At 45.0% G+C, this 18,231-nt stretch overlaps 1 protein-coding gene across 2 annotated transcripts in view; it reads right to left on the bottom strand.

Moving 5' to 3' along the window:
* Nucleotides 1-7,730: 7,730 nt before the first annotated feature.
* Nucleotides 7,731-18,231, bottom strand: part of LCMT1 (leucine carboxyl methyltransferase 1) — a 17,500-nt gene continuing 6,999 nt past the window's right edge. For both annotated transcript variants that reach the window (XM_042480757.1, XM_042480758.1), the window contains exons 6-11: nucleotides 17,171-17,273; nucleotides 15,003-15,123; nucleotides 10,822-10,923; nucleotides 9,947-10,038; nucleotides 9,070-9,167; nucleotides 7,731-8,505 (exon numbers count right to left, since the gene is read on the bottom strand). In XM_042480757.1, the coding sequence (XP_042336691.1) occupies nucleotides 8,483-8,505; nucleotides 9,070-9,167; nucleotides 9,947-10,038; nucleotides 10,822-10,923; nucleotides 15,003-15,123; nucleotides 17,171-17,273 (539 nt within the window). In that variant the 3' untranslated portion in view covers nucleotides 7,731-8,482. The remainder of the gene's footprint in view (nucleotides 8,506-9,069; nucleotides 9,168-9,946; nucleotides 10,039-10,821; nucleotides 10,924-15,002; nucleotides 15,124-17,170; nucleotides 17,274-18,231) is intronic.

Raw genomic sequence — 18,231 nt, 5'->3', positions numbered from 1 at the left:
ATACACTGCAATTCGTTTAATTCACTTTTTTAAAATTAAAAACATATCTGCAAACAACAACAACAACACAAATCAACAAACCACAAAAAATAACACCAATATACAATACCCAATAAAACGTACAATACAATTAACACTTAAAACTATCTCTATCCTGTCCTAAATTAAACAACCATATATGCCATTCGATGAATATACTACAAGACACTGGCAAACAAAATCTGCTTCACTCTTTTGCATATCTGGTTCTTTATCTCAATTATGGAGAAGACTTCAGTATTCTTCATGTAAATCTGACTCTTATGTTTCTTAAATTCTTCTTAAATCCCTTTATCTCTAGCTGTTGCAATGCAACAAGTATGTCTATCACATTTTTTGTGTATATGTGTGTGTGTGTGTGTGTCTCATCCCAAACCTATCTTCATATTTGGACTCCATTCATTTTCTAGATACTTGATCAGTGCTTCCCAGTCTTTGTTTGAAGCTGTCAAGTGATTTCTTTTCCCCAACAGATGTGTCAATTAAACAAATTTATTTATGGAGATAGATAAATTTGCTTGATTCTGATTTATCCTTTATCATGATTTTATTCAAGATGGAACGAATAGTCAAAAAATATTAGGAAATGGTTGGCATATGGTGCAAGAGCCAGCATAGCATAGTGGTTTGAGTGTTCGACCATGACTCTGGAGACCTGGGTTCAAATCTGTATTCAGTCCTTGAAACCCAGTGGATGATAGTGGGCAGATCACACTCTCTCAGCCTTAGGGAAAGGCAAGGGAAAGTTTCAGTGCTGGACTCTGAGAAACTAGCCTTTAGATCCCAACTGAGCCTTGGAAACCCACTCAGTCGCTTTGAGGGTGACACAGTCTCTCAGCCTCTGAAGAAAACAAAGGTCACAACCGATTTTTGTGGTTTTTTTCAGGCTATGTGGCCATGTTCTAGAAGAGATTATTCCTGACATTGCACCAGCATCTGTGGCTTTGGCATCACAGAGAATGCACAATTTCATGCACAACGGTCACAAGGTTATGATTCATTGCATACTAGAGAAGCATAACTTGGAGACTTTGCCAGTCTGTTGGTCCTTGTCAGTACATTTGGATGGAAGGAATCAAAATGGGAACCAGAATCTGGAAAAGGAGGGAGGGAAATGATTTTTGAACCAAGGCTGAGGATCTGGGTGACCTGACCCACTCCCTGAGAGCCACCGCCGTCATCCAGAAAACACACAGAGATCAATAAAGCGTCCTTATGTTTCCAACAACATTGCAGATTCTTCACCTAATAGTACTTTGCAATCCAGAAACCAACAGGATGGGTATTTCAAGAGGCAAGGGATTTGGGAACATATTTGTCCATCCCAGAAAATATACCCAGAGCTGCTGTGACAACAGCGCAAACACTTGGGCTGCAGAATGGCTGACAGAAAAACCTTTAGACTAGAACCTCCAGTCGCAAAACACCTCCACCATCAAACTCCAAAATAGGTTCATAACCTTGGACACCGCCTTTAAAGCTTGGACTAAAACCTAGAGAGGGTCAACCGGGAGCCACTTTGTGCAACCATTGACCTTCTCCCTTCCTTGCTATGCTGGCGTCTTTTTCCTCAGCTAAGTCAACAGTTTCTCATTCCTTGAGATTTCAGAGTCAAAGCCTGATATGGCGGGTGGGACCTTTAGGAATAATTGCAAAGAAATTGTGTGCATATGCGTATGCGCATACGTTGGAGACCGAGACAGACAATATAGATTTGGAGCACTATCTCCTAAGCAAACAGCCGTTACAGGATATAGGCGGCTGAAGGGTCCGGTCCTATATCAAACAACGGCATAAATATAACGCATTGGAAATTAATGTTAGTGTACACAAAGAGCGATGCTTCAGATCTCTAGCCTTTTCTGAACACATGTTCACTTGAAACAGTTCAGGGACCTAGGAAACTGCCTACTTTAGTTCCATTGGCATCCCATCTGTTTCAATGATGGAGACCGGAGCCTAATCTGTAACGAAAGGGGAAGTCCTTTACGAACCTCTGGATGCTGTTGGATTGCAACTCCCATCACCACTGAGTCTGCTGGCTAGGGCAATAACTAGGGATATAACACATCATTACGTTTCCTTTTGAAAGGAGAAATGAGTAATTTTTTTTCTGCTGTAAGAAAATTTTTGAAAATGTTTCCCAAGTTTATTCACAATTCAGGACTTTTCTGCATGAAATTTGCAGGGAAAACAGCATTTTCGGAACAGGGCACTGTATTTTCTGTGTAGAAAAGAATATTTATGCACAGAAAAAAAATACTGCACCGAAAATGTTGTCTTTCTACTCAAATCAACCACATGCACATTTTGTGCCAAATAAACCCTCAATTATAGCATTCCAATTATATAGCATTTACAGCACTTAGAAATGGCACAGCCCTCCAGATGTTGCATGAACTCCCAGCGTTCCTGGATGCTGGGAATTGCAACCCAACACCATCTGGAGGGCCCCAGGATCCTCACCGCTGCTCATGCAGGAAAATCTAAATCCTTCTTCTTTTTCCAGGGCTGAGATTTGCTTCCCTGCATAGAGAGACACACAGAATCATAGCAATCCTATGAGACTTTGGCCGAAGCCCAGAGACCTGGCAATGCTATTTCGCAGTGCTGCCTGACCCAAGCCTAGCTTCATAGGTCCAAACAGCAGCCTGAAGACCCCATACCTTTCACCGGAGCATCGAAATCTCTCTCGAAATTGCCTCTTCTTGGTCTCCTTTCCAAAGGGAGACTCTGTGCCTCCTCTCCTCCAGGCCAAGAACGTCGGCTAGGGAAGCAAAGGGAACATCATCGCAGCATCCATTAATGGGGATGGCTTCATTAGGACTCTGTTTCGCACCATCAACAGCCGTGCTGTGCTTGCCAACCCTCTTCGGATTGGGACTCCAGATGCTCTTTTGTGTTATGTTACAGTTCCTTGATTCGGTCCTCATTTGCAGAGTTTTTACTCAGGCAGGAGAGTTTATGGATGAACCTAAGCGCTCGCAGAGGAATTCAGGAGTCTTTCGCATGCAATTATTTCCATCCCCCCGTGGTTATTACGCTGGCCTGCGATTGTAATAAATATTTATCTGTCTATCTATCATTCCCCCATGGCAGACATCTTGGGCTACCAATTGCAATGGAGATGTATTGCTTTTGGGAGATTTCATACACAAGGCCCAGAATAGCTTTCCAGCCCTGGTTCTGACTGTGTTATTAATAATAGGGTTTGACTGAAGTATTTTAATATCATATTTCCAGACTCTATCATTTTGGTCGCCCTCCTCTGGACATGCTCCAGTTTGCCATCATCCTTTTTGAATTGTGGTACCCAGAACTGGACACATTATTATCCCAGATAAGGCCTGGCCAAAGCAGAATAGAGTGGCACTATGACTTTCCACGATGTGGACACTATACTTTTATTGATGAAGCCTAGAATCGCACTGGTCTTTTTAGCTGGCTTATGACCTGGATTAACATGATGACACTTAGGGTACTGCACTTAGGGCAGAAAAATGAAATGCAGATACTGTATAGGATGGGGGACACCTGGCTGAATGAAACTACGTGTGAAAGGGATCTAGGAGTCCAAGTAGACTACAAGTTGAACATGAGTGAACAGTGCGATGCGGCAGTTAAAAAGGCCAATGCAATTTTAGGCTGCATCAATAAAAGTATAGTGTCTAGATCAAGAGAAGTAATAGTGCCACTGTATTCTGCTCTGGTCAGGCCCCACCTGGAATATTGTGTCCAGTTCTGGACACCACAGTTAAAAAAGGACATTGAGAAACTGGAGCCATGTGTCCAAAGGAGGGAGACTAAAATGGTGAAAGGTCTGGAAACCTTGCCCTATGAGGATCCACTCAGGGAGCTGGGGATGTTTAGCCTGGAGAAGAGAAGGTTAAGAGGTGATATGATAGCCCTGTTTAAATATTTGAAGGGATGTCATATTGAGGAGGGAGCAAGCTTGTTTTCTGCTGCTCCAGATGACAGGATCTAGAGCAATAGATGCAAGCTACAGGAAAAGAGATTCCACCTCAACATTAGGAAGAACTTCCTGAGAGTAAGGGCTGTTTGACAGTGGAACACACTCCTTCCTCGGAGATTTTGGTGGAGTCTCCTTCTTTGGAGGTCTTTAAACAGAGGCTGGATGGCCATCTGTCAATGGGGATGCTTTCATTGGAAATTCCTGCATGGCAGAATGGGGTTGGACTGGATGGCCCTTGGAGTCCCTCCCAACTCTATGATTTTATGATCATTAGTACTTGTAAGGCTCATGTTCCCCTCACCCTTGTCTGACATCTCCCCCTCCTTCGCATACACTGGTGAGATTCCTGACGTCTTCTACCAGGATAATAGCTGACATATTTCCCTTTTTCAAAACCCTGCTTTAAAAGGTGGTGGTGATAAAGAGCGCTGCCAAACTCCCCTGACCTCGTCTTATCTTCGTGTCCATTGATCTTGGACCCAGTTAATGACTCTCCAAAGGTTGCACAACCCTTGTTCGGTGAGAGCACCCAAAAATAGATTGCAGAGCAGGTATGCTGGTTTATGAGATCTCTATGAAAATTTACAGGTATTATTAGAAAACCAATTGATTTTTTTATAGAGGGACATAAAGGCGGGAGGAATTTTCCACGAAGGTGATGTACCGAATTGGCCTCCTGGGCCCCCAAAGCATTTGCCGCAGAAATATGAAAGAATTTTCTCCAAGAGAGAGCAAATTGTGATAGGATCATCTCAGAACCTGATATAAAACACACCAAACCTTCATAGGATAAATACAAGAAACAAAGACCTGGGTTCAAATTGAAAGTCACACTCCTTTAAAGTTAGATTTTAGTGTGTGTAAACATTATATTTAATGGCCTATATTTACCATCTGGTGTTTTGGGTTTTTAAAAAATCCCTTTGTCCTCAACCGGAGTGTCAGGATTGTTCAGAATACATTTTGAAGAATGGGCGGGGGGGGGGGGGGCACTGTATTGTTTGAAAGTGTTTTAAACATTTCCCCCCTTTTAAATGTATTTTATTGTTTGAACGTGCAAACCCTGGTCTCCATCCCTTCAAATATTTAAAGGCAACCATCATGTCACCTTTTAGTCTTCTCTTTCCAGGCTGAATGGACTCAGATCCCAAAGCCATTCCTAATAGGGATTTTGATTTCCATACCTTTGGACACCATTCAGCCTGTCAATAACCTTCTTGATCTGTATTTCCAAATGCAAAGGGAAGAAGTTGTAGCATAAGCTTTCGTAGACCTGGTCTCCTTCCTCCAATGCATGGAGGGACGTATCTCCAAATGCTCAACTGAAGTTTCCTGCCAGAAATTTAGGGACCCAAGAGACATTTCATGGGGATGGGAAGAATTCTTTTTTGGAGAGGCAATGTCCTCATTTTGACTCCGGTCCTGTAGCTACACAGCCCTGGTTGCAACCATCTTTTGTTTGCATTTCACTTCATTCAACTCTCACTACACACAACTCCTTCCTCTCTACAACAACGTGCCAGTGTATATTCACACACACTCACACCTTCCAATGAAAGGCAGCTCTGATGGTGAAACCGGCAACTGCCCTCCGCGAAAGCTCTCTCATTTGCCTTTGAGATGCCCAAAAAGAGCCTCTGATGTTTTTTTCCAGGAATTATGTAATAGAGGCTTACAGAAGGCAGAGTTTTGCTGGGGACGCCGCGCTCTGCAGTGTTGCTATTTTGGTAGCTGATAAGTACAGGGGGCTCCCAGCAAAAACAAAGAGGCCAGAAAGAGATGTATTCAAAGCAGCAGCAGCAACAGCAAATCCTGTGAAGTGCTACTTAGCAGCAGCATGGCGCAGGGGTGATCTTTGTAGAGAGAGAGATCTGCCTAGAAAACCCTTCCAGCATCAGAACAGCTGGAGAGTCCCTGGGAGGTCAGGATTCAGATGGGGAATTCTGCAAAGGAGGGAACAGAAAAACCAGCCTCTCCTTGAAAGGCCCTTGAAGTCTGCAGATAATAGTCACCGCACATCAGGAAGGAAGGAAGGAAGGAAGGAGGCTTAAATGCCATTTTCTCAGGAAGCCTGGAGCAAAACATACCCTGTATACACACACACCTTGTGTCAAAAGAGGAGGCCAAAGCTGTCAGGATGAATCTGCAAAGAGCTGTTTAGAAGCTAAAGCTGGCACATGTGAGGGGGACTTCCACACTTCTCCATGGCAACCCAAATCCCAGTTTACCCATTCCTGGCTCTACACAATCCCCAAATCTCAAAGGCAAGCAGCATCACCTGGCCAAAACAAGGACTGTTCCAGTTACTAAGCAGACCCCAGCCAGACCTTCACGCAAGGGAATCACGCATTTTTGAGAAACTGGCAACCAACCAGTCCTACAGAGCATTGCAAATGCTGGGTTCTGGCATAAAAGCTAGAGTTTGGAAGTGTTCCTTTTTTGCACTCCAGCTCCCAGAATCCCACAGCCAGCATGTGCCATATCCTCCAACTGCCTTGAGTCTTGTACTAGGAGAAAGGTAGGATATATATTGCTGCAAACTGAGTTCAAAGTACAAAAGCTATTATCCCTCAATTAACTCAGGGAGAGGAAAGGAAAGGAGGGAGTGGAATCTGGTTGTTCCCAGGAGGCTCAGGTAAAAGCAAACTGCTGCAGCCTCTCCTAGTTTGTATGTTCATCTTGATTAATAACCCTAACCCCGTTAACCACACTTCAATGTTGCTTGGCCTCATGGGTCCCAGTTTTCACTCTGAAATGTTGGGAACATCTGATGAACCCAAAGTCACCATAACCAGAAACAACTTGATGATACATAACCATAACAACAAGAAGACACCAAGGGCCTCTTGTTACCGCACACCAAACATCTCTTTCTCTCTCTCTAATCTCCATAAACAGTGGCCTTCCATAACTGGGAGCTGAGGTCTCAGCATCGGATGCTGTACCTCCCTCAACAGGTGAGGGCCCCTCCGAAGTTCACAACCTTATTATACAAGTGGAGGTAAGGAGATTAACAAGCCAAAACCATCAGTTGAGAAATGTGCAACCTCAGTTCTCAGGCTGATAAAAAGCTGGGAGAATTTGGCAGCAGCTGCCTGCTGTTCGAATAAAAAAGGGTTTATCAGCATGCCAACCCGTTTTGCAAAAATGTATTTTGGAAAATAATGGGGATAGAAGATCAACTCCCTGCAGAAGTTCTTACTAAAAAAAGAGGCAGTGATGGCTAGACTGCAGATGGGAAGTGGTAGGCATTGAAAAGAAAAAGATACAAAGTAAAGCTGATTTTTAATAATTAGCAAAAGTACCTGGCTTCGTATGAGTCGGAACAATGATTGTATACTGAAGCTGTAATGCAGGTGTTATTGTTGGAACATTGTGCTTGCCCCACAACCTGTGACCTTGATGCATGCCACAACGCACACACCACAACAGAGGAAAAATAGGAGGGTTTGCCCGTTCCATGCCTTAGAGGAGAACTTGCCCCATAGCAGGAAAGATGCAGCCACATAACTGTCCCTTGGACAACTCTTCCCAGCTTCAGACAACTGCCCTCTTGAGCTGGTGCCAGTCCATGAGCCATCAGCCGCTGGTCCACAGAGTTGTCAGGAAAGTAAATATGGCACCAGCCCCTGACAGACTGGAAAGATGTATGATTACCACCCACAATTTTAGACCGAAACTAACATGAGAGAACTGGAAAGAAGGCACAAACGCTGCATTTAAAAACACACATACACACACACAACCCACCATTTATTAACCCTTGCTGGAGGCAGGATGAGTGTGTGTTTTAGTACAGCTGGAGGGAGGGAGAAGCCAGGTCCAATGCCAAACACTCCTTCCTTGTCTTGGCAAACAGCAGGAGTCCTTCTGGAACACAGCTGCTCTCCCTTGAAAAAGGCTGACCAAAGGCACAGAGAGGGAAAATGGTTCCCACTGAGGCAGGAGGGGCTGGATAAATACATCCCAGGAGCAGCCATACCACAAAATGAAAAGAGATGGGGAAGGAAGGGTAGCCATTGGGAATGGCTGAAAACAATGTTTCTGCTGAGATATCACCCCATGTCCCCCCAGTCACTGCCCAGTCCAGTTCCTAGTCACTCAGTGAGACCAAGTCCGCAGGCAATGCAGGGTGAGCCTACTTTCACATGCGCACCAAGACACTGTTTCACTTCATAATAATTTAAGAAAACGAACAAAACGGAAAGTGTTCCACAGGTCCCTGAAAAAGGGGGAGAGACGCTTTCATTATTCAGCTGCCAACAAAAAGGTGATCTTTTTATTCAAAAAAAGGCTGCCGGATGCTGTCAGTGAGGGAATGAATGGGAGGGCCACCCCCACAAAGGCTCCGCTGTTGACCTTTTCTAGAAGACATCATCAGTGGGGAATTGCTGGCTGGAGCAGACGCATGCAGAGCCCCAATGGGGAAGAGGCAGCAGGTTCACGGGGAGCTCCACTGGAGTAAAAGTGTTACAGAGCAATTTCTGACAGACCTGTGGGAGGAAGAGAGGGAAGGAAGAGAGTTCAATGGTTCACTCTGGATTTAAAATGGAGGTACCAATGGGCAGATCAAGAGTCTTTGCAAGCACTGGCAAGCTAAAAGCAGATACTGGGAAGGGTGACGTTCAGGCACGCTTTTTCCCATCAGGGAGACTCAAATATTTCCCTTTCTAGGCCCTCTTCCTTATATGTGAGGATTCACCTTGCCTAAGGGGTCCCAGTTAGCTGGCAAGGCGAGTTTCACTCACAGGATCAGCTCCTTAATTTGAAGAACCAAGGGAAGGGCACAGGTATCCATGCATCCCATTGGGGGTCTCCTATTGATTCCCCAGCCCTCTGAGTGATCCAACTGAACATGAACAACACATAGGGCAGGGGTAGGCAACTTCAGGCCCTGACTACACTTGAGTAGTCCCTTTAAACAAGCAACCATGTGGGGCTGGGATGGTGGCTGGGTGGGACCAGGACTATCCCCAAGATAGCAGGCATGGGACATGCTGCAGGCCTGGCAAGACTCCCAACCAGGACATAAAGGCAGCTGAGTAGAGGGACCATACCCAAGTTCTGGGAGTCCTTGGTAGCCCAGGACAGACAGTAGTGTTGCATGAGCTGCTCCAGCAGTTCTTTCTCGTCAAGGAATTCGAGTGCCTCTATCCTGGAACAAATAGGAGAGGAAATATGGCAATGAATACAAGCAGATACCAAGTGTAAACCCAAGGAAAAATACTTTCTAACCCTGTGTGCCCTGGGAGCAGAACCAGGGAGGTCTTGGGTTCTAAAGCCCAACTTGGCAATGTAACTGGTTGTTGCGAGAACAAGTTCTGAAACTCCGGCATCTGAGTGCTTTGGAAAGGATGAGACAAGAGTGTGAAGCTAAAAGCCCAAAACATTTCAAGAGTGACCTGACTACTGGGTGAGATGGGGATGAGACAATAACTGATACTGAAAAAAAGCATAAAAGAGGATCACCCCAATGAGTTTTCATGGCTGAGTGGCAATTTGAGCTCTGGTCTCTCAGCTTCTCTAGCCCGACATTCCAACCATTACACCACCTGGTCTTAAACAAATTGGTGGCTCAACTAGAGCAAATCAAGAGGATTTATATAAGTGTAACTTTATCTTCCAGCAATTGATTTAATGGCTTTATTCTAGCTGGGATCAGAGATTGAATTTAGGCCATTGTTTACTACACAGCAGCTGACAATGTCCTAGAAGGGATACACTGTAAGTCTAGTTCTGTTTACAGGCTGCAACGAAAAGTACATCTCAGCACTGACCATTCTGGCACGTGACATTGTTTAATGCTGAACACTGCAGGCCTTGTTAAGGCTTGTCCTAACCAGCAGGGTGTAGAAATAGTTTGAATTCATCAAGAGAAATGACAGTCAAGGACTTTGAGTTCCCATTGGTACAGGAGGAGAAGGAGGCGTTCACCTTTTGATGTCATCTGGTGGCAAGCAATTGTAGACCATCACCATGTCTATGGCATTTGCTCTCTCCCAGCCATTGTGTAGGTATCGTTCTTTCTGAAAGGGAAACACAGCGAAAAGAGTTTTTAAAAGGTTCTCCATTGGCAGGACAAAGAGGGAGTAGTACAGGAATAAAAGGCATAAAGTCAGCCAGAGCCATCCTGAAGAAAAAAGTCTGCTTAGATACAGAAAGTGTTGTAAACCCTTAGTGATTTTAAGCTAAACACGTACCAAACATTCTGAGCCATGTTCCAAAACACTGTGACACATTCTGCCGATGAAAGATACAAAGGACAAGTGACATACAGAGTTTGGAAATAGCACTTGCCCCTTATTGGGGTGTTGAATCTCAGTCGTTTGCTGCTCAATTAATGCCACTGCATGTTTTTGTAAGAATTAAGTACTGTTGCTATTGTGTGCCTTCAAGATGGCACTTATGGTGATCCTCTCCAAGGGTTTCCTTGGCCAGATTTATTCAGAATATGGCACTGTATTATTAAATAAGATGCTAAACCCCCTCTACTATCACGCCATTCACGGACCTTGAAATGTTAATTTTCCCCCTTCACAGCTCTGAGGTGTGTCTCAACTTTCCAATTTGTTTGGCTTGAATTTGAAACAGATTATATATTCCTCAATCTAAGGTAGTAGGGCCAGTTCTTTTCTCTTCAGTATAGGGACTTCCCAATACAAAGGTCACTGTGAAACAGTCATAATTATGTGGTGGAGAGCCAATGGTGGGGCAGCGAACCATTGGAGAGGAGGACAATGAAAGGAGCCCCATTCCCCCCTTGCTGGAATGTGGTTTAGTCTGAAGGCCTCCCATCCTCAAGACCTGACCTGGGTCTCCAGAGATTTGCAGGCTTCCACTCCAGCTAGGCTGCATTTTCGGCTCTGTAAATTCTCGATCATGATCTGTCCAAAGCGGTCAGACATGTTCACCTGGAGAGAAGGCAGGAGAGAGGGTTGAAAGAGAGCCATATATGCAAAACACTCTTTTACTTTTGCTCAAAAACAGCACCAAACTCTCAACTCGTTCACCTTTAGGCCCACATACTAATTTGCCCCCCATCTCCTTGATTCCTGCAATCCCCCTTTGAGAACTACATCCAGAGACCCCAATCCTCTTGGTGACTTACACCTGAGTAAATGGAGGATGTGCATGTTTATGTCTTTTTTTTTACTCCTTTGCACAAGCAGGTATTCAGCACCTCCTTGTGCAACAGTTCTTTCCCAGGTACGTAAAAGGAGTGAAAGAGCTCCAGGCAAAAAAGTTACCAGTTCACCAAAGCAAAGATCCTCCTGCCCTCCTCAACCAACCCTCCCATGGAAATATGCTGGGAGAGATTTCTATTCCACCATGGTCAAAGGGGATCTCAGCTACACTGTACAAACCTCGCCCTTGGGTCCCACATGGAAATCAACAACATTAGAGCATCCACTTCATCTGCACTGGGATTTCAAAAGCAGGATTCTAGCCCTTGTGAGTAAGTGAAACCTTACAGGCCAGAAGAGGAGAGTGTCAGAACCCTAATATAGAATTGGGATTCTTCCATAAATTGTGGTTATAAATGGCCAAATTGTTATTATAAGTTAATCTGACTATAATGTCTTGTACTGCACATTATACCATTGTTTTTTTTATTTCAATAAAGTTTCTAGTTTAGACTTAGTTATACAACTTGACTTTTGATAAAGCTTTGGTGGGCCAGGTTCTGACAGTTAGACAGATCTCCTCTATAGAGGATTTGAACAACCGAGGCAAGCCGTGAAAACCACGAGGGCCTCATTCTGACCTCAATACCTTACACTTTTTCCGTGACAGCAACCACGCCGGTGCTGGGAGATGGAGAACCATGAGTACTGGACCTTCACTCCATGACTGGAGCAGAAGGTCCGGGACTTCAATCAAGTGGAACGCACCCGGGTTCAAGACAGGACCTGAGACTCAGGACTGAGCTGAGATCCTCCCCCGGGTGGAGCTCTCTCGCCGAGGAGGCAAAGACAGAGACTAAAGTGTGGGGACCGACTCGAACAGTCGACAAGGACACCCACCTCACCAGGAATGGCGGAGCGAGAGCAGACTTTGCGGGACGTGAAAGAGCAGCATGAGTACATTGCAGAGATGTGGAGTCTTGTGTTGGATTTCAAGAGAGAGATCCAGGATCAAAAGGGAAAGACCCTCAAGGCGGAGGGATTGCAGAAGCCCAGATGGACTGAGGATACAAGTCAGGACAGACTGGAGAGCCGGGCTGAGGCTGGAATACAAGATGGGAGTAAGAGGGGCAGAGCTCCGCTTCCCCAAATTAGAAAGGAACCAACCGGGGTTGAACTGGAGGCGACCCCAACCAAGCGATTCTCCCAACGAGACGAGCTGGTGTCGTGGGGGAGTGAACTGCCAGAGCCAGAGGAATTTGACTCTTCGGAGGAAGGTTGGAAACACGGGTGCCAGGCGAAACAGGAGGGAGTGTTTCGGCAGACCTTTGATGGCAGCCTGCGATAAAGATTATGGACAAAGGTACGAAGATTATTCTTGGGCTTTGAGGGACTCAAAAGACTGTGAGCTGGCAAGGACGGGGAAGGGTGTCCCTGGGAGTGATACCCTAAATCTGAATAGAGGTGGGACCTTTGGGGCATCCAGGCTCCATAGGATTGAAGGGCCTCGGAGTCTATTCCGAGCTGCACTCCCGGGCTTGGGGATTCCAACAGAAGACCCTGGAAGAGTGGTGGTGGTCGATATCTATGTGCAATTGGAAGATGTAGCACGAGACTACAAAGGAGTCTATGAAGACCAGGAAACTCCACTGTGGGAGCCGTGGCCTGATAGAGAGCAATCAGAATGGGAGGACATCCAGCAAGTTGGGGAGGAAGACGGTTGCGGGATGACGGAGGACACCACCCTAGACGGAGAGGCAAAAGACTGCAGGAGGATGGAGGACATCCAACTAATTTGGGAGGACGACGGTCCCGAGAGGGTGGAAGACACCACCCTAGATGGAAAGGCAGAAGGCAATAGAGAGCAAACCGAATTGGAGGACATCCAACGAGTTTGGGATGAAAACATTTGCTGGAGGACGGAGGACACTGCCCTCGACGGGGAAGTAGAAGACTGCAGAAGGATGGAAGACCTCCAATGAAGTTGGGAGGACGACAATTACTGGAGGACACCATCCTAGCAGCAGAAGTAGGAGGCTACCCAAGGCTGGAGGACCCCGAGCGAGGCTGGAAGGAGACTGACACGTGGGCACCGTGGCCCAAAAGAGACCAACCAGAAATGGAGGACATCCAGCGAGTTGGGGAGGAAGGTGATTGCTGGAGGACACCGCCCTAGATGGGGAAATAGAAGACTGCAGGAGGATGGAGGACATCCCCCGAAATTGCGAGAACGACAATCCCGGGAGGGCGGACACCACCCTAGATGGGAAAGTAGAAGGCGACCTAAGGATGAAGGACGCCGAGAGTGGCGGAGGCCTTCTGTACCAGAACCAAGTCGCTTGGGGGGGTGGGAGCTGGTATGTTTATTGTGTTGGATAACTTGATTTAAATTGTGTTTATTCTTACGGTTAAGATCAATTGTTAAAGTTCAAGTTGTGCTAATGCTATTAATTCCTAAGAGATGGTTCTTTTAAAAGATGCGAGATATTCCTTGAGGGGGCAGAATGTCAGAACCCTAATATAGAACTGGGATTCTTCCATAAGTTGTGGTTATAAATGTCCAAATTGTTATTATAAGTTAGATCTGACTATAACGTCTTGTACTGCACATTATACCACTGTTTTTTGTTTTTTTATTCAACAAAGTTTCTAGTTTAGACTTAGTTCTACAACTTGACTTTTGGTAAAGCTTTGGTGGGCCAGGTTCTGACAGAGGAAAAGGCAACTGACAAAAAGGGACAAAACAACCTCAGTTTGGAAGCAAGACAAACTAGTATTTCCTTGACTCAAAAAAGGCAAAGCAGGGCTGTCTTAACATAGGATTCATTTACTTCTTTCTTTTTTCAGTTTATATTTTCCCTTCATCCCAAAACGGAGACAAGGTTGCTCATAGCATAGACTAAAAGAAAGTATAGTAAATCTATCTGTCTATCTATCTATCTATCTATCTATACGGTTTTAAAAACCCAATTAAAAAGCTATCCTATTAAAATACCACTAATTTAAGATTGCATTGACACATTTAAATGTTGCTTAAGAATGCAAACAAAATAAAAGAATGGCTCACACACACCATTAAAAGACCCTTCTGTACAAGGATTGAGATGTTTCCAATGGGTAGGACCCATAACCCTGTTTGTAAATCAAGCTCTACCTAACTGGTTGGACATCAAATAAAAAAAATAATTTAAAAAGAGAAATAAATTCAAGTGGCAACAGAGCACAATGCTCAAGTTATTATGCTGCCAGGTTCAATTCAGTTGACTTCAGAAATCATAGGACTTTCCCTGCTTCTCTGAAAGAGTGTCTTCCAGGGAAACACTATCAACCCATCCTCTGTGGGTATTCCTACCTCCACCTGGATTTGTATTCAGGATTAGGGTATCAAATCTCTTATCTATATTTCCACCCCCATCCAGTAGTTCTTGCTTTTCACGCAGATTAGACTGGCAGTTCTATTCAAGCCGCCAACACTGCCGAAGCGTCAAGCGATTAACATTTCATAAAGTTACATAAGACTTTGCTCACTGTGCCATTTGCAGAAGTTCAGCCATCTCTGACTCAGTAGCTGTTCTTCTCAACAAAAAAAAATTACAAACATCCAATAAAAAGGCACTTCACAGTTTGTTTGGGGGGAAAGGGGACAAAACAGAGGGGCACACAAATACCCTTGGGTCTCCATGTGTTCCTGGGAAGCTTCCTTTGGCAATCTCCAGCTCACAGAGACAACCTTAAACCCAAAGCATGCCTGAAGGCTTGTGGTTCTGGCCTGGTGATTCCGTCTCCTGCTTGTGTCACAGGTGGGACTTGCACCCAAGATGGCTGCCATGTGGGGAGCGCAGGAAAACTGCCATGCCTCCACTTACCTGCTCATAGTTTATGAACATGGCAGTCGGGAACATGCCAGACACCCACTTGAGAAGAGAAACAGAGTGTTCTGGGGACATGTAGACTAGCACACATTCTGCCATCACGAGAGTCGGTAACCTTGGAAAGGGAGAGAAAAAAGGGGCAGAGAATGGAGAGTCAGGAAAGTTTTCTTCTCTGGGCACTCATGATTCCCAAAAGTCCAAAGGAGAGAAAGGTGGCTTTCTGTATAGAGAGGATCGTTCCAAATACAAGCACCACATCAGGGGGCAGGGGGACTACTTCAAACCAGGTATCCTTCTAAAGCCCTGCTCTGACATTTAAAGGGCTGTGATTCCAGACAAGGTTGCTTCTGACACACTCACACACAATACATATTTTTAAGCACGGTCCTGTGTAAATCCAGGAACCTGTGGCTTTCTGGCCAATGACAAAGAGGCCCCAAGAGGCACTTCAGGAGAGCAAGCCATTGTCAAACTGCCTATTTTTAATTCTGGATAATTGGGAACAAAGTTGAAAATGCTACCCTATAGCCAAGTATTGCCAATTCTGACTGGAAGCCATATGTTCTTAGTCTTAGCTGGAGATCTCCAGTGTTCCCTCCAGGTGGTCTACCATCCAGTACTGTATTAACCAGGCCTGACCATGGCCTGTTACAGACTGCCAAAATAAAGCTGCTTCAGGTCTCTTTGGAAGTATGCTATTTAAATGATGCATGGGTCCTAAGGGTCCGGAGGTCGCGCCAAAGCCACACTCCATTCCTAAGCATTGCTTTGCTGCAGCTTCCGGATTCTTAGGATGCATGCATCATTTAAACAGCATACCTCCAAAGAGACCCGAAGCAGCTTTATTTTGGCAGTGTGTAACAGGCCATAGTTTAGCTTCCAAAACCAGATAAGGTGTGTTCAGAGTGACACACCAATCTGAGAAAGAAACTGCCTTACCTGCCCAGTAAGTTGCACCCTGAGGGGAGGTAGGGCTGGAGGTTGCTTTCAAAGAGAAATAAATCCATCCAGTTCGTGGGGTCTGTGTTCCAAAGATGCCAAAAGGGCAAGGGCTTTGGCTAGCCAGCTGCCCTCTCCTCACTATCCCTGCAATCCAGGAACTATACCCTGACACAAACCCAACTGCCATGCAAACAACTGAGTAATTTTTGCCTGCGGGGTTATTTTTAAATACTGATAGCTCCCACCCCCACTCCCCAAAATACGAACAGCTAGAAGCCAAAGGAAACCTGCGCTTGAAAGCTGTGTGGGTGGGTGGGTGGCAGAGCAGCCAGTGGGATGAAAGGCTCAGCATATCAATGCCGCTCTGTGCTGCTTGCGTCGCCTACAAACCCATTCCCTGGCAGCCTGCAGCTCTCACGTCACAATGCCATTCGGGGTGACTTCCCTGTGCCTCTCTCTCCCAGTGAAACAGAGAAGCCAAAAACTTGGGCTGGTATAGGGGAGCCCAGGGCACATCATACAGTGGGGAGGAGGAAGGAGCAGCTCTTCTCTTACCTTTAAGGAGGGATTCATACAGTATCAAACAGAAAAAATGGAACAGAGATGGGCAACCCTATATTAGAATTCTATGGCTGGAAGGATCTTTAGGGGCCATCACTTCCAACCCCTTGATGTGTCCAGGATCTCCAAAGAAAGCATCCCCAGCAGGTGGTCTTCCTTCCAAGGCCTGACTGGGAAGGAGACATATCTTTCCCTTTCCCTACCTGCAACCAGAGTTCAGTGGGTCGCAAAAGGCCACTCTGAACATACACATATCCCAACCCTGCAGGGAAGAAGCATTAAAAATGGCAACCATGTGCCTCTGAGGCTTCTGCAGATCCCAGACCATATTTTTTATCCAGTGATGGAGGAAGCTGGGGTGGTGGGGTTATAAATAAACACTGTTGTTATTACTGTGAGTATTACTGTTGTTATTATGCTTGACACCTTAAGATATGCCCTTTGGGCAATCTGGCTTCACATGTTTCCACAAGTCCTCTGCAAAGCTGTCGGCTAAAAAGAGCAGATCTTCTGAAGGGCCACTGCTGAACGAGGGAAGATGCTGTACCCAATCCTGGCCATAAAGTTCTGGGGCAGTTTTCTGTCTCATCCCATCTGGACAACATGACCCATTGTTACGGCTTTTTAAAAAGAGAGGTGCCTTTGGATCACTATCTTACTGTGGATCCATGTTGCATTTCTTCAGGTTCTCCTCGAGCTTTGGGAGTTCTCGGAGGTCTGCACCAATTATGGCGTACCGGCTGGAGTCAAGACTGTGGGCATCTGGAAAGGAACAACCAATTTAAGCCATTTTATTAATTGGCTAACAAGAGGGAGTGAAAAATCACAGCCAAGCAAGCAGATCGAAAGGGGCTCTTCAAGTTTTGTTGGGGTTTCACTCTTTGATACCAAAAATGTCTAAATCCAGTTTGCAAGGACAAACAAGTTAGCAGTACAGTATTCTAGTTATTTTAGAAGTATGATGCAAAAGGCTGATTTAAATGTCTTTTTTTCCACAAAGGAGAAAACTCATAAGCTCCATCTATCTCATTGATTTCTTATATTCCAACTTTGCTGTGCTGAGCTCAAAGCAACATATATTGATTCATTGCCTCCTTACTTTATCCTCACACAAACCCTGTTAGGTAGGCAAGGCTCAGATTTCTTTTGGGGCTGGGATATTCATTCACCTGGGATTCTTCCAGGTTTGTCAAATATCTAACCAAATTGCAGTTAAATATTTAAAAATATGGGCACTGGTGATACACCCACAACAAATCCAACAGCTGAAACATGATACATAAAAATCCCTCAAATTAGTTCCAGCTACTAAGAATAACCCAAAAATGTTTTTAAACAACTTTTTCTAAGAGGACTGGGGACTTTTAAAACACACACACACACAAACAGCTTAGATTCAAATGTTTCAAAGCAGTGTCAAACAGTAATAAAATATGCATCTAAAATATACAAAATTTAGACACAATATTTATATTGTCCCTGAAACAGATGGCTGGAGCAGAGCACAGAAAAGGGATTCTGGGAACCTATTACAGTTCCCAGAATCCCCACACTGCATGACCATGCTGGTGTGTAGATTCTGGAAGCTGTAGTACAAAAGAGGAACTTTATCCCGCTTGGGAACTGAACTGACAGGGAAAGTGTTTCCCATTTCACCATCAAGATGATTAGATAGATAGATAGATAGATAGATAGATAGATAGATAGATAGATAGATAGA

The sequence above is a fragment of the Sceloporus undulatus genome, chromosome 8 (genome assembly GCF_019175285.1).
Source record: "Sceloporus undulatus isolate JIND9_A2432 ecotype Alabama chromosome 8, SceUnd_v1.1, whole genome shotgun sequence".
Classification (NCBI taxonomy): domain Eukaryota; kingdom Metazoa; phylum Chordata; class Lepidosauria; order Squamata; family Phrynosomatidae; genus Sceloporus; species Sceloporus undulatus.
Note: the sequence above shows the minus strand (reverse complement) of the source record. Positions and strands in the feature narration are given on the sequence as shown.